At 45.2% G+C, this 19,779-nt stretch overlaps 1 protein-coding gene across 2 annotated transcripts in view; it reads right to left on the minus strand.

The window, feature by feature from the left end:
* The window catches only part of NUP188 (nucleoporin 188), a 1,223,536-nt gene that overhangs the window by 1,074,092 nt on the left and 129,665 nt on the right, over nt 1–19,779 (minus strand). For both annotated transcript variants that reach the window (XM_085614037.1, XM_085614036.1), the window contains exons 6-7: nt 11,037–11,081; nt 4,083–4,175 (exon numbers count right to left, since the gene is read on the minus strand). In XM_085614037.1, coding sequence (XP_085470163.1) covers nt 4,083–4,175; nt 11,037–11,081 — 138 coding nt within the window. The remainder of the gene's footprint in view (nt 1–4,082; nt 4,176–11,036; nt 11,082–19,779) is intronic.

Below are 19,779 nucleotides of genomic sequence, written 5' to 3' on the forward strand. Positions count from 1 at the left end.
ACTTCTTGGAATGCTTCGACTTACCCGAAGACTTGGATCCCGACGACCGATGGTGACGTCGGCTGCGGCTCCGCGACCGATCCTTGGACCTCCTCCTGGACCGGGATCGAGAGGCGAGCCGAGTGGCGAATCTCGAGGAGCTTACGGGACCGCTCCCGTCTAGCCTTCGAGGTCAGGGCCCTACAGTCGGAGCATGACTCCGCGTCGTGGTCGAGGCCCAAACAGTACAGGCACCGGCGGTGATGGTCCGTAACCGACATCAATCGGCTACAGTCCGTACAGGCTTTAAACCCAGGCATCCTACCGGCACCGGTGTCGATAGACAAGATCAAAAAGGATCAAAAAGTTAGTCAAAAATTGACTAAAGGGGTAGCTCTCCCGGATCTGCGCTTACTGGCGCGGAAAAAAGAAGAACTGACGTCAGCGCGCGAGGGCGGCGTCTAAGTACTCCGACGACGTCATCCCGGCGCACGACGCCGACGGACGCGGAGCCGCAGACGACGCATAGCGACGCGCAAGGGGTATTGCTGACGAAAAATCTTCCGGATCCAGTCTGACGCCTGGGGATATTCTAAGGTGAGGAATCTAACTAACGTGTTTCTTTCAGATAATACAGACAGTGCAACAAGGTCTCCTGACTGTACCCTGAATGCAGCCCACAGCTGCAGGCTAGCGACCAGTGCTGACCGCCATCTGTTTCCAATTAACTGGATAATTGGAAACAAATGGCGATTCTGCTTGCTCCTGAGCACCCTAGGACACAGAAGGCGGGACATGCACCTGCCTTGGGCCAATTGCATGCCTGCTTTCTTAGAAAGACAGCACGCAAAGCCCAATAGCAAGTTACAAAAAAAAAAAGCACGCGTGTGTGTTTGGAATTTGAAAGCCCTTACTAAATGTCTTGCAGAGCAGCGCATGAGCGCTGGCTCAGGCGAGACATAAAAAAACAAAAGGAAAGCGACGCAGCTCTCCGTAACGCGACCGGAGAGACACTGTTTAAAAATGCACACAGCTCACAGAAGCACCCCATAATGCCCTGCAGGGATCAGCAGTTTCACTTACACCTAAAAATTAAAAACAATTGTTTGTGCCTTGTGGTGACCCCAGGAGAGCGGGGTCACCAGCGAAATGTTCCTAACGTGCGGGGAGCTCAGCCTTCCCATAAAGAGAGTACCAGAGTCTCACTCTAAGTTTGGTGAGACTCTATGAAAGATAACCGTTCGAGGGTTTTAAGTGATTATTAAGCTTCTCCTAGCTAGAACTTTAGTTTTAGAGTTGGGAAGGCTGCAACCTCAGTGGGCGAAGATTATGGCTGCAACCAGTGGCCTGAGAGTGCACTGAAAGTGTTTAATATGAGTTTTCATGTTGAGAGACATCCTTTAGCGGTGAAAGATGATAATTACATCTATGTATGTCTACCAAAGAGATGCCCTTTAGGGACTATATTTAAAGTGCAGTTTTTTTTATGTCTGATAAAAATGTTTAATCTGCAAACACCCTCTAGGGGCGAAGGACTATAATTACATAGGTGTTGTGATCATAACTTGCTGCCCTTCTGTGTGTTTAAGTGCGTATTTCATGCTAAAGGTAATTCTGATAAGCCAGATCACCTAGACATGCGTGGACATTTTACCTTGTGAATATTTTAAGGAAGTAATAACGCTGACGACAACTCATGAATCCAGTAACAGGTTTATTGCCAATAGTAAGTGTGCTAATTCAAAAGGATATTGCATTATTGCATCTTTAATACAAGTGAATGTTCTGTCGTGATTTGTGGATCTAGACCTCCCTTTGGGACGGGTGAGATGATTACGCAATGTCATCCAAAAGTACTTCCATCAGCTTGTGTATATTTGCAAATTGCTGCATAGTATAGAGTAGTTTGTGTGTGTTATATGTACGGTTTCCTTTTTCAGACTGGACAATCATTTATTGAGTGTTATTATTGTGTATCTGTGAATGTGATTAAAAGCCCACACCCCTGACATTGTGCAAGCCTTCGACTGATCTGCAACGCTATCCTATGAAAGCCAAGCACTACAAAGGGGTGTTCGGTTCCCAGAGGACGACAAATGCGGGCCTATTACTTGTGCAGGCCACACAACTAATGACCCATTTTTAACACTTGTGAATTCCTAAAACTCATAAATCTGCACTAATGCAATTACATACACCTGGTGTTAACTTTTGTGGCCCTAAGAATCATGCCCTTTATTTATTTCCATGTGTTTATTTTAATGTGATCGAGACGCGTCATGGCTGTTCATGGAAAAAGCAAATCAACCCTGATGCTGTACCAAACTGTGGTCCGTGCTCCGGTGTTTTTGAGGGGACTGCGGAAGGAATGGTGGAGTGCTTCTTGATATATTATTATTATACATATATAGATATATTGTATATATATATATATATATATATATATATAGACGATAATTTCTCTGCACCTCCAACCAAATGGCGAACAGAGACGCGAACCCAGCGAAATGAGGTCAAAGTGATGTTTATTGCCGAACCTCGAACCCGACGCGTTTCGGACCGCTAGAGCCCTTACTCACAAGTCAAATTGGAACACATACGTCACCATTTTTAAATGCATTTCAGTGAATGAAGTGTCGACACCACGTGATGTATAAACAGAGAAGAAATATTTCAAATGACTAATGCTCAGGTTGGTCTGTTTTTCCACCAGCTGCTGACAATGCTTTGTGAGATCTAGTACCAACATTCGAACTCACAAAGATGACTGCTTGAATGCATATACATGGTCATGTTGACTTGTTGCAGTAATCAATCAAAGCCAATAATTGAATACATTCTAAAAGCATATAAATATACTAATAAATAGAATAAAAAATTTGCAAATTAGTCAAGCATGAATTCATGATAAATAGTTGCAAAATACATTTAGACAAATGCATTTTCAATATCGTGCAAACATGCCTCTTATCCTGTGCATTGAGCTAGAATAATCTCATAACAGCTTAAACGCTGTATAATTCCCCAAAAGGAATCCAGAGTAGCAATGGACAATTTTTCACAGTATATCATACCTGAGTATAAGTGCCAAATAACAGATCCTTAAATGGATCCCCATAAAGTGCTAGTGCAATAAAATGTATAAATAAGTTGGCGGTTAGAAACATCTAAGTAAAGGAAGGTTAAAAACCCTAATCAAACGAAGGTAAAACCAGGGCTTAAAACCTAACAAAACCATCAGACGTTTCTAAAAGAACCGCAGTCACCTCTAAAAAAGACTAAATACGAAACTTACACGTGGTAGGAAAGCAACTAGATATGTCAAACAAAAATATGTAATGTAATTTACAGAAAATGGTACATTTCATCTGTATTGTTAAGGCCGTTCTAAAATCATTCTGGATTCTAGTTGTCTCAAGCTTTTTTCTCTGTTCCCCCCTCGACGGGGTTTAGGAACAGCTGCCACAACAAAATATATATATTCTTTTTTTTTTTTTTTATAAAAGAGTCATGCTTCAAATGGGTTTTGCTAAATGATACCACAGATAAATATGGTAGTTAAAGATGTACAATGGTTTAGCAAACCTATTTTTTAGTTAGGATTGTTTTTGTGTACATTTTATTTTGAAAGCAAATCACCAATAGGGCCGGCTTTTGGTGTGGGCACCAATTTCCACCTACAGGGTTGGCTGAGGGTTCACCATGGGTTTCTCCAGATGGGCCCGAGTTGTCGTCCTCTGTGTGCTTACTGAGAAAGAATGCTTGTTTTTGAATCTCCCACGTCCCCTTGAATTATATGCTGCAATACTCCATAGGCCACACTGCTTATTGATATTGTTTCACTGTTGTACTGACTCATGGGGTGGAGGGGCACAGGGGTATAGTTTGAGAGATTATTGTGTGACATTGCCATGATTTACTGTTGACATATATAATGTAACTTCATAGAGTCGGGTGGACATATATTGTAGAATATCTGAAAATCAACCAAATCGGCTTACAAAAAAAATAAGCCCCAAGGGATACCCATGTATCCAGGTAGTGATTACTTTGTGGTACGCTGTTCAGGCACCTGTCTGGCAACCCAGAACTTTTCTACCTACCCGGTAAGGGTGTCGCTCATCCTGGAAGTATGTCAGCAGGTTCAGGACACAGCGCAGAATACAGAGTCTCTCTTCATAGTAGTAGTCTGCGATCTACAAGAGAATAAAGAGTGTCATTTTCAAATAAAATATGCCCCCTTTGCCTGGCCGCTGATCCACCAACAGATCAAATCGTATTAACGTAGAAAAGGCGAGAATTGAGGCTTGTTCATCAAAGAAAACAAGTCCTCAAAACAGCATGCCTCACTTGTGCTGTGGTTCTGGGACCCACATCTAGGAAGCAGTCGTCAGACTATCCACCAATCTCAGTTTGCAATGAGATAGGTGTGTAGAGCTGCCTCCCGGCTTGTAAACTTAGAGCCATCTCACAATCTAGTTTCATAATGGGTCGTTTACATTGGCTGAACATTGTTCTGGTGAAAGGTTACCTAATCTTATTTATAAAAAGGATATACTGAGGGCCTAGTTACCAAAGATGCAAGGATTTTCTTAGAATGGTACTGAAAAAGTCTGAGTAATGTGGAAATCTGAAGCTACTGTATGGGTGAACCTTGAATGTATTCTACTCTTGCAAAAAGCAGCTAACAGTTCCTTTACAACCAGTTTGTGTAGCCCTGTATTAAATCCATCCTGGTCTAAGCTTAGAGGGATGATCAAGTGCCACAAAATAACAGCCTGATAATTCAAAGATTCACAGAAGGCTCTTAGAATCTGCTCAGTGGCCCTTCGCTGGCCGGTCACAGAGGTGGGATCACCATCAGCTCGTGTTGAGGGATGAAAAAGAAACAAGTCACCCATGTGTGTGCTATGTTTGTGGTATTTCTGTAGCAGAAACCAGGCCAAGAGGCAGTGGAGCACTTTACAGGGTCAGAGACGAGCATCAAGTCAGCAAGAGACTGGAGAGGTAGCTGTGTTGTAGAACGCTAATGAATAGGATGTAGTCTTTTGAAAACGCGAGGCTTCAACTCTTTCCTAAATGACTGGTAACAATAGTTTTGAAGCTCCAGTGGAAGCATGTAACAGGACTGCTGCGCCATCGAGCGGTTGAAGCTACAAAGCAGGACTACCTGGGTGTGGGTCTCAGTCACCGCCACTGTATGAACAGCTTAAAATGGGGAGTTGAACTAGCACCCCCCAGTCTCCTCTTGCTAGTTTGCATTGCATAGCAAGATTTCCTTAAAAGGGATCCACATGTAATCTGTTGATGGGTGAGAGGAACAGAAAAGGACATTACAGCCAACAAAATACTGCATGCTCTGAATGATCATTTCAGTAGAGATTCCAACTTTCTCTTTATATGTGAACTCCCTCCACTGCCACCCTGTTCTCTGTCCGTAGCACTGAATCCTTGCTGGCGAGTTTGGTTTTCAGCATGATTTCCTTCACTCACATCCCAGAGACTATGAAGGTGCTATAATTATGTGATGATGCTTCAGTCTGGCAATGGTAAATGTGCAGGCTCTCTCCCAGATGAGCTGTGCCCCTGGGAATACACACTCCCCCCGAATGAGAGGCACTCAACGGATACTATAGAACCAGAGATACGAGCTGTGCTCCTGGGAATACACACTCCTTCCGAATGAGAGGCACTCAACGGATACTATAGAACCAGAGATACGAGCTGTGCTCCTGGGAATACACACTCCCTCCGAATGAGAGGCACTCAACGGATACTATAGAACCAGAGATACGAGCTGTGCCCCTGGGAATACACACTCCTTCCGAATGAGAGGCACTCAACGGATACTATAGAACCAGAGATACGAGCTGTGCCCCTGGGAATACACACTCCCCCCGAATGAGAGGAACTCAACGGTTACTATAGAACCAGAGATACAAGCTGTGCCCCTGGGAATACACACTCCCTCCGAATGAGAGGCACTCAACAGATACTATAGAACCAGAGATACAAGCTGTGCTCCTGGGAATACACACTCCCTCCGAATGAGAGGCACTCAACGGATACTATAGAACCAGAGATACGAGCTGTGCCCCTGGCAATACACACTCCTTCCGAATGAGAGGCACTCAACGGATACTATAGAACCAGAGATACGAGCTGTGCTCCTGGGAATACACACTCCCTCCGAATGAGAGGCACTCAACGGATACTATAGAACCAGAGATACGAGCTGTGCCCCTGGGAATACACACTCCTTCCGAATGAGAGGCACTCAACGGATACTATAGAACCAGAGATACGAGCTGTGCGCCTGGGAATACACACTCCCTCTGAATGAGAGGCACTCAACGGATACTATAGAACCAGAGATACGAGCTGTGCGCCTGGGAATACACACTCCTTCCGAATGAGAGGCACTCAACGGATACTATAGAACCAGAGATACGAGCTGTGCGCCTGGGAATACACACTCCCTCTGAATGAGAGGCACTCAACGGATACTATAGAACCAGAGATACGAGCTGTGCCCCTGGGAATACACACTCCCTCCGAATAAGAGGAACTCAACGGTTACTATAGAACCAGAGATACAAGCTGTGCCCCTGGGAATACACACTCCCTCTGAATGAGAGGCACTCAACAGATACTATAGAACCAGAGATACGAGTTGTGAGCCTGGGAATACACACTCCCTCCGAATGAGAGGCACTCAACAGATACTATAGAACCAGGAGATACGAGCTGTACCACCGGGAATACACACTCCCTCCGAATGAGAGTCACTCAACGGATACTATAGAACCAGAGATACGAGCTGTACCACCGGGAATACACACTCCCTCCGAATGAGAGGAACTCAACGGATACTATAGAACCAGAGATACGAGCTGTACCACCGGGAATACACACTCCCTCCTAATGAGAGGAACTCAACGGATACTATAGAACCAGAGATACGAGCTGTGCGCCTGGGAATACACACTCCCTCCGAATGAGAGGCACTCAACGGATACTATAGAACCAGAGATACGAGCTGTGCCCCTGGGAATACACACTCCCTCCGAATAAGAGGAACTCAACGGTTACTATAGAACCAGAGATACGAGCTGTACCACCGGGAATACACACTTCCTCCAAATGAGAGGCACTCAACGGATACTATAGAACCAGAGATACGAGCTGTGCGCCCGGGAATACACACTCCCTCCGAATGAGAGGCACTCAACGGATACTATAGAACCAGAGATACGAGCTGTGCCCCTGGGAATACACACTTCCTCTGAATGAGTCACTCAACGGATACTATAGAACCACAGATACGAGCTGTGCGCCTGGGAATACACACTCCCTCCGAATAAGAGGAACTCAACGGATACTATAGAACCAGAGATCAGGGAGTTCAGTCCAAGCTGAATTGTCTTGAACAGCATTCTCCTACTGAAAACCTCTGATTTTGTGGGTAAAGTGTAACTAGGAATATGGAAAGAAAATTTCGGACCTTTTTCACAAAGAAAGTCTTTTCTTCAGAAGGTAATGTGCTTTGGAGGGCTTGACATGGCTCGAACAGTCAGCGGGATTTTGGAGTTTTCCCAAACATGCCGTACATGTACTCTGCGTCACACCAATCTGCCCATCTTCCCGGTTTAACACGAGGCCTCCCCTGTGTACACCAAAGGGCTTTTTGAAGGGTTCAGTTCTTTAATGGGAAGACCCCCACCATCGTGTACTCAGGGAAAATGTCACAGCTCTGCAATTGTTCCTGATGCATGGTGGATTCGACAAGGAAGGAGAGCGCAGCGCCTTAGCGGCTGACGAGGCACCGATCCTTGGGTACCGTAATCACAGTAACCTTTTCAACCAGACCATCAAAGGGGTTGAGGTGTCCAGCTTGTCAAGCTCCACAACTCCAAACTTTACCAAATAATTTGGTATCAGCCAATGGCACATTTTGGATTCTGGCCTGGATCCCAGGACAACAGGACATCAGTTACTGATTGTTACCTAAACAAAGCCACTTCAAGTCTTCATGGTCTGGCTACAGCTTTCCAAAGGATGAATCTAGCTGAAGTACCACATCGAGCAGCTCTTATGGTTAAAAATACTGTGGTACCAACTGGTTCTCCACAGCATTAAGCTTGGAACCCTATGTTGGGTTCTTTTCAGGTTTACAGACCACAGTCCATTTCCTGGCAGCTCCCACAATAACAACCTGGAGTGACCTGGCCACACAGAGGTTCATCTTCAGGAGCACAGGACAGTTTACTGGGTATGACAACCTGGACTAACCTGGCCACCCGGCGAGGTCTTCAGAGGCACAGGCACTTTATTGGGTATGACAACCTGGACTACCTGGCCACTCAGAGAGGTCTTCAGAGGCACAGACACTTTATTGGGTATGACAACCTGGATTTACCTGCCACTCAGGAGGTCTTCAGAGGCACAGGCACTTTATTTGAAATGACAACCTGGCCTAACCTGGCCACTCAGAGAGGTCTTCAGAGGCACAGGCACTTTATTGGGAACAAAGCAAACAAGTAGATGATGGACGGAGCTCTGAAACTTTTCAGACACTCACCCCCAGTCACAGATCTTGGTTGAATCCATCATCGTTCTTTAGCTCACTATGCCACCCCAGGTCAGGGGAACAGTCCAGCCTGAACTGCCAAACCATGTCTTCCCTGGACTGGAAACAAGCATCCTGTGACCGGTTTCGGGCTTTCAGCCCTCATCAGCCAGGCTAGCTTAAATCAAGTAGCAAAGGGAGCAAGGGACCCACGTCTGGGCATACCCTGCCAACTTAGGGCGAACAAAGCAAACCCAAGGAGATGATGGACGGAGCGCTGAAACTTTTCAGACACTCACCCCCAGTCACAGATCTGGGTTGAATAGGGTAAGGCAACCTGGACTAGCTTGGCCACCCAGAGAGGACCTCTTCAGGGGCACAGGCACTTTATTGGGTATGACAACCTGGACTAACCTGGCTACTCAGAGAGGACCTCTTCAAGGGCACAGGCACTTTATTTGGTATGTCAACCTGGACTAACTTAGCCAGAGAGTACCATCGTCAGGGGCGCAGGCACTTTATTGGGTATGACAACCTGGACTGGCTTGGCTACTCAGAGACGTCTACAGGGGCACAGGCCCTTTATTGGGTACGACAGTCTGGATTAGCTTGGCCACTCAGAGAGGTCTACAGGGGCACAGGCACTTTATTGGGTATGACAGTCTGGATTAGCTTGGCCACTCAGAGAGGTCCTCTTCAGGCGCACAGGCACTTTATTGGGTATGACAACCTGGACTAACTTAGCCAAAGAGGACCATCTCCAGGGGCACAGGCACTTTATTGGGTATGACAACCTGGACTAACTTAGCCAGAGAGGACCATCTCCAGGGGCACAGGCACTTTATTCGGTATGACAACCTGGACTAGCTTGGCCACTCAGGGGTCTTCAGGGGCACTTTATTGGGTATGACAACCTGGACTAACTTAGCCAGAGAGGACCATCTCCAGGGGCACAGGCCCTTTATAGGCTATGACAATATAAGGTGTATTTAAAAATAGGGCTTCGTAATCAGCAGACATCTGGCCCCAGAAAATAAATGAGATGGGAACTTGTGTGGAAGTATTTGAGGGTTTTATTACTTCCACAGGAAGCACGAGTTAACACCACATACAGAACCATTTAGAGTCTTTGCTACTCAGTCTATTCTATGCGATGCTATAAACAAGTGGCCTGAGGAGGCTGGGAATTCAGGGAGCATTGAGGAGACTAGCACTGCACTCACTCAATCTCTTCCTTCCTGTCAGTCAGGGACAGATGATCCTTCTATACATCATAGCCAGCTCCAGAAAGACTAGGTTCCATGAAAAAGGCTTCAGATTTAACGGTTGCAAAGTTTTAGGGTCTGGAGAGACGGGCACTATGTAACCTGCACTCACATCTGCCAGAGGGGATGAGGCAGCCGGATACAGCACCAGTAACCACTTTCCAGGAGCTTGCGCCTTTTGCTTTAAAAATAGCAACACGTTTTTATGGGTCATGAAGTCAGTTTCATTTTTATATTCTCCCCTAGGGCGAAGAGGAGCAACATCACCTGGTGGGAGAGAATCTTTTCAAAACTCTAGGGTGAGACTGGGGTGAGTTGCTATCGACAATCTCAATTCAACAGTCTTTCCTGAATTAGTAAGAGCTGAAACTGAAGACCCTTCAGTCAGAGTACGGTTAAAACCTATCATGCCCACCAGCAGGTGGGGATAGTGCGCGTCCACTCATTGGCTGTTGTTGAAAGGGCCCAACGATGAAGATGGGCCAATGTGTCAAAGCTGAAATACACCGACAGCTCACAGCCGGTCATCGATCAATTACTAATAATGTTAAAGTTCAAAGATTCACTAAACAAGAAGCTCAGACCCGTCACACGTCCGCCCACAGTGACTGCAAACACCCTCCCAGCTTCCACCCAAGTCACATGAAGGCGATCACCACACATCGGACATTACAATGAAATATTCTCCACAAAATTCAAAGTTTGCAATCCTATTGATCACCAAACAGTGAACCAGTGGGGCATTTTTTACAGAACAGACATTCAACAAAAAAAAAAAAAACAATTCTGAAAAAATAAACAGACAAGGGAAGCAGGGCCCTCGTTCTCTCAATGCAAAACAACGTGAAAGCATTAACAAAGACTTAGAGAGGCTTACACTCTCAGAGCAGAGGAACACGGAGCAGGGTCTCTCCGTATCAAAAATCACATGCACACAAAGAATATAGGAAGCCAAGCATTTATAGGCCAAAGACCGGAGATAAGTGCCTCATGTCCACAAAGCTTGCAAGCATTCACGGAATCAATCAATCTTTCTCTGTCTCTCACCCACTCTCTCATTCTCACTGAATAAATAAAACCTCATTTCCAGAGCAGCCAAACAGAGAAAATCGGGTCTTTAAATGCTAAAGAGAAAACGCATGCAGGGGTAGGGAGAGAGGTTAAACAGATAGACCGATTGGCAAATTAGATCCAAAGAAGAGTCATATACTGGAGCGACTAACCTTCAGCATCAGGGCTTGACTTTGCCTCTCATCCTGCAGAACAGACTGCAAGTAAAACAGAATGGTTTGTGAGGTCAAGCAGACAACAAGCACATAGCATACAGCACATGTAGGGCGATCACATGACACTAACCAGTGCTCCACAAAATGCCTAAAGCTACCTATATCGCATGCCCTTTCCCAGACAGAAATTATCATCTAGAACAGCTTTGGCCAACAATGGGAGAAGAGATGCTAGTTTGTCACAAACCCTAAAAACGCTTGCTTGCCCAGACTGCCTCTAGATGCAGGCCCAGATGAAGGCTCTTTCCATTCCAGTGCTAACCGCAACATGTAAAGAGCTGACAGCAAGATAGAAACAATGCTTCCACAGTAGTAGCTTTTAGAATGCTAGGTTTACCGACAAAATCTCATCTGTCCCAACTACCAGCATCGAAAACACCCTGAACATGAGATTGCCATGACATACTTAAAGACCGTAGATTGTGGGTGGGGAATTACCGAAACATTTAGCCATTATAGGGCAAAACTATCTTGTTTCCTAAAGCAAAGATGGCAGAAAATGTTATTTATTGGCACAGGTCTACTCGTATATTATAGGAGTTATAGATAATCAGGGCACGTCTGGGGTTTTCCTTTATATTTCTGGAAAATAAACATTTCTCAGGGTTAACTGAAATGCAATGTTACTAGAAACTTGGTGTTTCGGACATGCCTTAGCACCCAACACGGTACCCTGCATACAGTGGACCTTTAAACAGGTGATTTTTAAAGGGTTTTAATGGTTTTACAGAGTGACAAAGTTTGTCAACAGGAAAAAGACACAAGAAGCTTCTAAATAGAACTGTAGGTCATACGGATGGCATAACTGGGAAGTACCAAACATCAGGCAAGAGTAGTCATTCTGTACACTTTAATGGCTTTTACTGTACAATGCAACTTTTAAGGAAAACTATTTGAGCAGTGCTAGAAAAGGTTTATGTGCGGACACATATTCCATTTGTCAATTCATCTTTTCAGTCAGACATGTTTGTAACGGATGTGCAAACTTCAAGGTGTAGTACTCTTACCATTTAAGAATAAAGAAGTACAGCATAGGTCTCCTTTCTCCTCTACTGAGATAACTTAGTATTTAAGGACTCCCCTAAGAACATTAATTCAAGTGTCCCACACATTAAAGCTAAAAGCGAGCATTGCTGGTGTGATACAAGGACGTTATAACATGAAGCAATTTTTATTGCAAGGTAACATACTTCATATACAATCCAAAGTTGCTATGTATGATCCCAACCAGCTTTTCTGCTAGTATTCCACTCTTCATCAACCCTCAGGTCCGGTTTTCATACCTACATGCAAGGAACGCTATGATCCAACACCCATTTCACAACATCAACAGTTATCCCAGGTGTCAATGCCTGAAGTCCAATGCTTGCAGTCTGTTCGGACATGTTAGGCCGCCCCGTATTCCACTAAAGATTGATTACTGGCTGCCATATTTGTTGATTTTATTTCTGCTGGTTAGTAAAGTCGCACATCAATTTTTCCATGACGATCAAAGTCCATAAATTAGTTTACCACAGATTGAACGTAAGCGTCTCCTGTTTTTTCCAATCCCTGGTTATCAAATGCTGAGCAGCCATAGGCATCTGATTAACCAACCCCTAGTCCGTTCATAGAGACGTACTGTCTCAGGGTCTTTAAGGCCCAATAGTAGAACTTTGTGCAACTCTTGAATAGGTTACCCAATCACTAGACTAACGAAATGGTTACTTACCAGTTGGAGTAGTTTTGCAGCTTTCCGCCATCTAGTGGTTGGGTCCAGAATTGTCCTTTTTTTTCTTGTCTTGGTCGTGGTCTACCACCATTTGGTGCCAGGTATGTCCCGTGTGTGACGTCAGGCGGTATTCTGGAGGTCGACGTGTGTGGTGGCCATCTTCGGATTCTTTCTTCTGTTTTCCTTATGTTTTGTAATCCTGGAAATGGTTTTGAAAACACTGATGTAGTTCTTTGCTTTCCCACCTGTTTGTTTTCGTTATAGGGAATGCCGGGTGGGCCGCATGTGAATCCAGAAAATTCTTCAAGCTGCAAAACTACTCCTACTGGTAAGTAACCATTTCTTTTTGCAGTGTGAATCCTTTTCTGGATTCACATGCTGGGCATCAGATTAAGTAGCGGTTTCTCCTGTGCCTGGGAGGCTGTGGTGAAAGGAAGACTTCGCAAACAGGTGTTGAAGCACCCTTTGTCCAATTTGAGCTTCCTTATTCATTTGTATGTCCACACAATAATGCTTCGTAAAGGTGTGTGGTGATGGCCATGTTGCTGTTGAGCAAATGGAATCAATGGGTACATTGGCCATAAATACCAGCATTGCTCCTTTCTTTCTAGTGGAGTGAGCTGTTGGTTGCTTTGTTTTTTTTTATTTTTGGCATTGGCATAACATAAAAGGATAGCTTGTACTATCCATCTTGCAATAGCTGATCCTGTGTTAGTATGTGCGTAAGCAACAAATAATTGCTTAGTTTTCCTGCTTTGTTCTGTTTTCTGCAAATAATATAGCAATGCTTGCCTTACATCCAGGGTATGGAGGCTTCTCTCTGCTTTAGTTTTTGGGTTCTGTCAGAAACTTGGCAGGAGAATGTTTTGATTTAAGTGATACTTATATACTACTTTTGCCCAAAACTGTGGGTTCGTTTTTAGGATTACTTTATCCTTGTGGATTTGTAAGTAGGTTTCCTGTATCGTTAAAGCTTGCAGTTCACTTACTCTTCGTAGTGATGTTATAGCAATGAGAAAGACTGTCTTTAGAGTAATATGGTTGCGGTCCGCTGTATGCTTGGGTTCAAAGGGTTTTGTCATCAGTTGAGCAAGTGCCGTATTTAAGCTCCATGTTGGTACAAGAGCAACTCTTTGAGGAGCTATTCTTTTCGCTCCTTCTAAGAACCTTTTAATGACCGGTCTTGTAAAAAAGCTTTTGCATGATTTTCCTCTTGTGTATGCCACTATGGCAGCAAGGTGCACTGTAAGGCTTGAAAAATTGATGTTGTTTTCCAATAGGTAAGTAAGATATGTAATAACTGTTTCTTGTGTATTGATTGAATTAGTGTTGCTGTATATCGCCTCCATTTTGCTGTATAGCATTTTCTTGTTGACAGCTTTCTTGCTGCTTTTAGAATTTCCATTGTTCTTAGCGGTAGATTGAGATGCACAAATTCGATGTATTCAGGCGCCAGGCTGCTAGTTGTAGCGTTGCTGGTTCTGGGTGAAAAATCTGTCCCTGTTGCATTGTCAACAGGTCTTTTTCTGCTTTGATCCGGACCATTTCTCCTTTGGATAGTTCTAGGAGAGTTGAGTACCATGTTTGCCTTCTCCAATGAGGAGCAATGAGAATCATGTTTGTTCCTGGTTCCTTTGCTTTTTGAAGCACTTTTTGCATCAAAGGTATTGGTGGAAAAGCGTAAACAAATGTCAGACCAATTCAGTGAAAGCGCATTTCCCTTTGACAGGTGGTGTGGAAATCGAGGCAAAGTATTGGCATTTCTTGATCTGCATTGTAGCAAACGGGTCCAACACTGGTGTTCCCCAGATGTTGAATAGATACTGAACTGTTGAGTGTTTCAACTCCCATTCGTGGGAGCAGTTGTTTTGTCTACTCAGTTGGTGTGCTGTGATGTGGTCTACTCCTGGTAGATGAACTGTCTGTAGACAGATTTTTTGGGGTATTGCCCAATGCCAGATTTCCTGTGCAAGTTTGCTAAGGGGAAAGGACTTTGTTCCACCCTGTTTGTTCAGGTAGAACATTGTAGTTGTATTGTCTGTTTGTGTTAATGTGGTTTTCCCCGGAATATGTTTCTGGAATGCCTAGAGTGCCAGAAAAACTGTTTCCATTTCCAAAAAATTGATGTGCTTCGTGGAGTCCTGTTCGCTCCATTGACTATGAACTTTCAGTTGGTTGAGATGCGACCCCCAACCGTTGAGGGATGCATCCGTGGTGACTGTCACAGATGGAGTTGGGTCCCTGAAAGGTCTCCCCTGTGCTATTTTGTTGGATGCCCACCATTGTATCTCTGCTTGCACCCTTTGTGTAACAACTACTAGGTCCTCTCAACTTCCTGCGACTAGTGTCTAGCTGTTGGTGAGCCATTCTTGGAATGGGCGCAAGTGTAGGCGAGGGATGAGTGGGATACATGGTGCCATCATGGCCATTAGTTTCATTACTTTCCTCACTGTCAAGAGACTGTCCCTTCTGGTAGAGTGCGGTTTCGTGATGGATAGCTTGTACCCTGGCCTGTGTGGGATAAGCCTTGGTATTTGCCGTGTTCAGTCTTGCTCCCAGGAAGGTTTTTTCTCTTTATGGTGTTGTAGACTATTTTTGGGGGTTTATTGAGAAATCCAGGCCTTGCAGCGTTTGAATTGTTTTTTTAACATGATTCTGGCATGTTTGTTTTGTGCGTCCCCTTATTAGGCAATTGTCTCGGTAGGGGTAACCATGGACTTTCTCTATTCTCAGGTGTGAAGCCACTGCGTCTAGACACTTTGTGAACACCCGTGGAGCAGATTTTTTGCCGAACAGGAGTACCTTGAATTGGTAGTGTGTTCCGTTGTGTAGGAATCTTAGGTACATTTTTTGTGTCTTTTGTTCATTGGGATATGCAAGTAGGCGTCTTTGAGATCTATTGTTCCTAGATAATCCCCTTTTTAGGTCGAGGACTATCCGGTCTGCCGAAGGCAGAACCGGAAGTCGGAGATTTAATGTTTCCTAGAGTGGCTATTTAGCCCGCCTCTTTTTGCTTCTCTTCCATTGGCTGGCTTCCTAAACGGAGGCCAGCCATTGGAGGAGAGAGCCGTCCCTCCAAATAGGCTCCGTCTTTTTCAGATTCGGGGGCGTGTTCCTTGCTGTTCTTTCCACTTTTTAGCCACGCCCCCGAATCTGAAACCGCCGCTGCGTTTCTCCGAGGCATTTCTGCTTCGCCTCGGAGAAAGGCAGTGGTGTGCTTGTTGTTAAATGACTGTCAGGGTATGTGAGGAAATAACGATGCTAAAACCTGCGTGCGAGGTAGGGGGCGCGAGCAATATGTGGGTCGTTGCTAAGGCAAAGGTTGTGCCAGTCCTGGTGCCCCGTCCATCGCGACCATATGCGGCAGTCACAGTGAAGCCCGTTTCAAGGTAGGTGGGCGAAAGTCTCAAAGGGAGAAGTTGTATTGATGCGTCTTAGTTTTCGCACTTCCGGTAGCTTCAAGAGCACCAACAGTAACAGAAAGAATACCAATATGGCAACAGCAGTAGTTCCGGTACAGGGAGGCGATCTGTTGGCAGTGCTCTGTTTTACTGTGCTGCTGACAGGCAGATCTCGTGAAAGACTCCAGTTCCCGTATCAGAGGAGTCGAGATGCAGGGGCGGATGGCGGGGGCCGGCAAGAGCCTGAAGGTGAACAGTAGTAGGGAGGGGAAGTCACTAAGCCGTATGCCCAAGTAAACTCTTGAAGTCTCCGTCCGATACACACGTGTTCCTACTCTGCCGCCCTTTTCTTTGTGCATTTTGCCTCTTTAACCTCCACACCTTTGTTCAAAACATATTCCACCCCGCCTCTGACCTTTACAATCTCCTCACAGCGTTGCTCCACCTTACAACTGTTTCTGATAATCCCGTTCTGCACCTGCTTCTTCTTGCATTTATATCTTCTCTCCACCCAGCTGCCCCTTTCTGTATTGATTCCCCGCTACCCCTTACCACCGCTGTTCACTGTTTGTCTCTGTTTGCGCTCTCACCTTGGAACGTAGGTGCTCTGTAAGACTGTTGGACACCCTTCGGACAGTCCCTAGCTTTTTGGGTAAAACCCGCTGTATTGTATGTAGGATTTTCGAGCACATGCACGCAGTGTCGTTGTAAATTGTACAAACATTATAGCAGGATGCACTCCGCAGCATGAGCGGTAAGCTCGGTTCTTGATTTGCCCTTCACAATTCCTTCCTGTATTGTGAGCAGCAGCAGCACACACGGCACTTTCTAGTGCATGAGCTGGAACCCACGCTCACCCTGTGCTCCATCTCCGCTCTGGATTTTGGTGAAGTTGCAGTGTGCGCGCGCAGCGTGTTTTCTAGCTCTGTTTCCTGCTCCCTACCATTTGAGCCCAGCGCAGGATGTTATGTTCAGCCTCCATCTTGAGCTGCCTGACTCGGCCCCGCACTCCTCATCTCTATCTCACTACCTCACTCTCTCTCTCAAATACACTAAGTCACTTACACTCACTCTTTCACTACCTCACTCTAGCTCACTACTTCACTACATCACTCTCTGTTTCTATATTAATACCTCACAACATCCCGCACTACCTCACTCTCTTTCACTACCTCAATCTTTCGCTATCTCACATCACTCACTGTTTCTATCTCACTACGTCAGAAAATACCTCACTCACTAACTCACTCTTTCACTACCTCACTCTCTATCTACCTCACTCTCTATTTCACTACCTCACTCTTTTTCTGCTAATGCAATAGGTAACACATATTCAAAAAAAAAAGCTAATGCCAATAGAAATGACAATGCCATTTATTTAGGGATACAAAAATGATAAAAAAATAATGAGCAATACCAATAGCTCTACCTATAATATTGCCGAGACCATTGCATTGTAAATGCTTGTTGAATCTGTGGTATTATTTCTTGAAGGGTACACATTTTGAGGCGTTGAGTATGAACTTGTTTATGAATCTTAAATCCATGATTGGCCTCAGGGTTTGGTCCTGTCTGGGTACTAGGAAGTATGGTGAGTAGTTTCCTTTGTGCCATTCTTGTCTTGGTACCTTTTCTATTGCCTGTTTTAGGCTTAGTTTCTTGATCTCTGCGTTTAGCAGGGTTTGTTCTGATCTCCTCAATTTCCTTGTTTTTGGTGGATTTGCAGGTGGTATCTTTGTGAGCTCTATGCAATATCCGTATTGTACCAAATTTAATATCAAATTGTCTTTTGTGATCCTTTTCCATTGTTTGTGGAAAAAGGATATTCTTCCCCCCACTGGTGTTTTGTGTGGGTCTTTTCCCGTGATTAAGTCAGTTAGAGCCGTTTCCTCTTCCTCTAGAGGATTGGCCTCTTCCTCTGCCATTGCCTCTTCCTCGAAAGGGCTGCTTCTGGTGTTGTTGCCAGCCCTGGCAGCTAGACGGTTGGTTTGGGTTCGGTTCCTGAGATTGGTGTGGCATCTGATGTCCATTAACAAAGCTGCCTCTACCTGTGGTCTTTGTTAGAGAAGCCTCCTCTTTTAAAAGAACCTCTGTGCTTTAGGGCCCCCATTGCCCTTGCTGTTTCTTTGTCCTTTTTAATTTGCTGAAGGGACTCATCCACTCCCTTGCCAAAAAGAGCTTCCCCATTGAATGGTCTGTTGATGATTGATGTCTGAACTTCTTGTTTAAATCCAGAAATTGAGTCAGACATGCCTTCTGAGGAAGGTTCCTGTGCACACCTGCCTGCTTGCAGTATCTGCTGCATCTAGGGCTGACTTTAGGCAGGTGTTCGCCACATTTTTCCCTTCATGAACAATACATTTTGCCCTTTTCTTGTACTCCTCGGGGTGTTCAGCAACTCTTCAATTTCATCCCACTGTTGGTGGCCATATCTGTTTAACAGGGCATTTGAGTTGGCAATGCGCCACGGTGTTGCAGCTTCTTTTTCCATCCTTCTCCCCACCATATCTATCCTTTTACTTTCTTTCTCTGGTGGAGGGCTAGTGTTGGAGACAGTATTTGCTCTCCTCCTGGTTGTAGTTACAGTGATGGAGTTAGGTATAGTACTTCCCTGTATGTATTTTGGCTCTTTTGACGAGGGTTTATATTTTTTATTCACTCTAGGAGTTACCCCTTTGTTTGAAGCTGGTTCTTTAAAGGCTTCTTTGCCCTGATCCAGGATACTTGGCAACATGGGTAGATGTGTCCCCTTTGTTGCAGGTGCCAGGGTTTCCAGTAGGAAACATGTGCCCCCCTTTTCTTCCTCTAAGGGAATACCAAATTGATTTGCTGCCCTCTTTACCATGTTATTATCGAAAGCAATTTCATCTGGGGGTGATGCTTTCGAAGGGTAGCTACAGATCTCTTCCGCTAGAGTCTCTGTCGAGATCGTTCCATGTGTCCTCAAAGGTTTCTGAGTTTTCCTCTTCCTCCGGTATGTCGCCATATTCCTCGGGGTCTTCGCCTCAAGGTTCCGGTGTTGGTGGGGACTCCAAGATACCTTCTTCCTCCCCCTCGGCGTCTTCGGGATTTTCTGGTTGCGCAGCCGGTGTCTTAGGGATTCGAAAATCCTTTATTGAGGCGTCAAATTCCTTTTTCTTTTGTAAGAGCGTAGCCATTTCCTCCTCTAGTCTTCTTTTCCTTTCCCCCTGGAGGGCCCTCTCGGCGTCAGAGGCCAGGGACTTTCTTTTCGGCATCGACGTTAGTCTTTGGCGATGTTGTGCCCTTTTTTGCGTGTTCCATGTCGATCCTTGGCTTCGGTGCCTTCTGCGATTTCCCCTTTTTGGTAACCTTCAGATGGGTTCCATGGGGTTCTTTTGATCGCGGCTGACCCTCGATCGCCTTCTTGCTCGGCTTCGGGGCTGCCTTGGGCGTCTTATGTTTGTGGCCCTTCCGTTCCGACGGATCTTTAGGTCTTACCTTCTCCGTTCTCTTATTCGACTCCCTCGCCTCCTTGTCAGAGTGGATCTTTTCGGAGTCCTTTTCTAGTATTTCGTGTGTCGACTCTACTGGAGCTCCCTGGTCTTCT

This window comes from Triturus cristatus, chromosome 1_2, assembly GCF_964204655.1.
Source record: "Triturus cristatus chromosome 1_2, aTriCri1.1, whole genome shotgun sequence".
NCBI classification, from domain to species: Eukaryota; Metazoa; Chordata; class Amphibia; order Caudata; family Salamandridae; genus Triturus; species Triturus cristatus.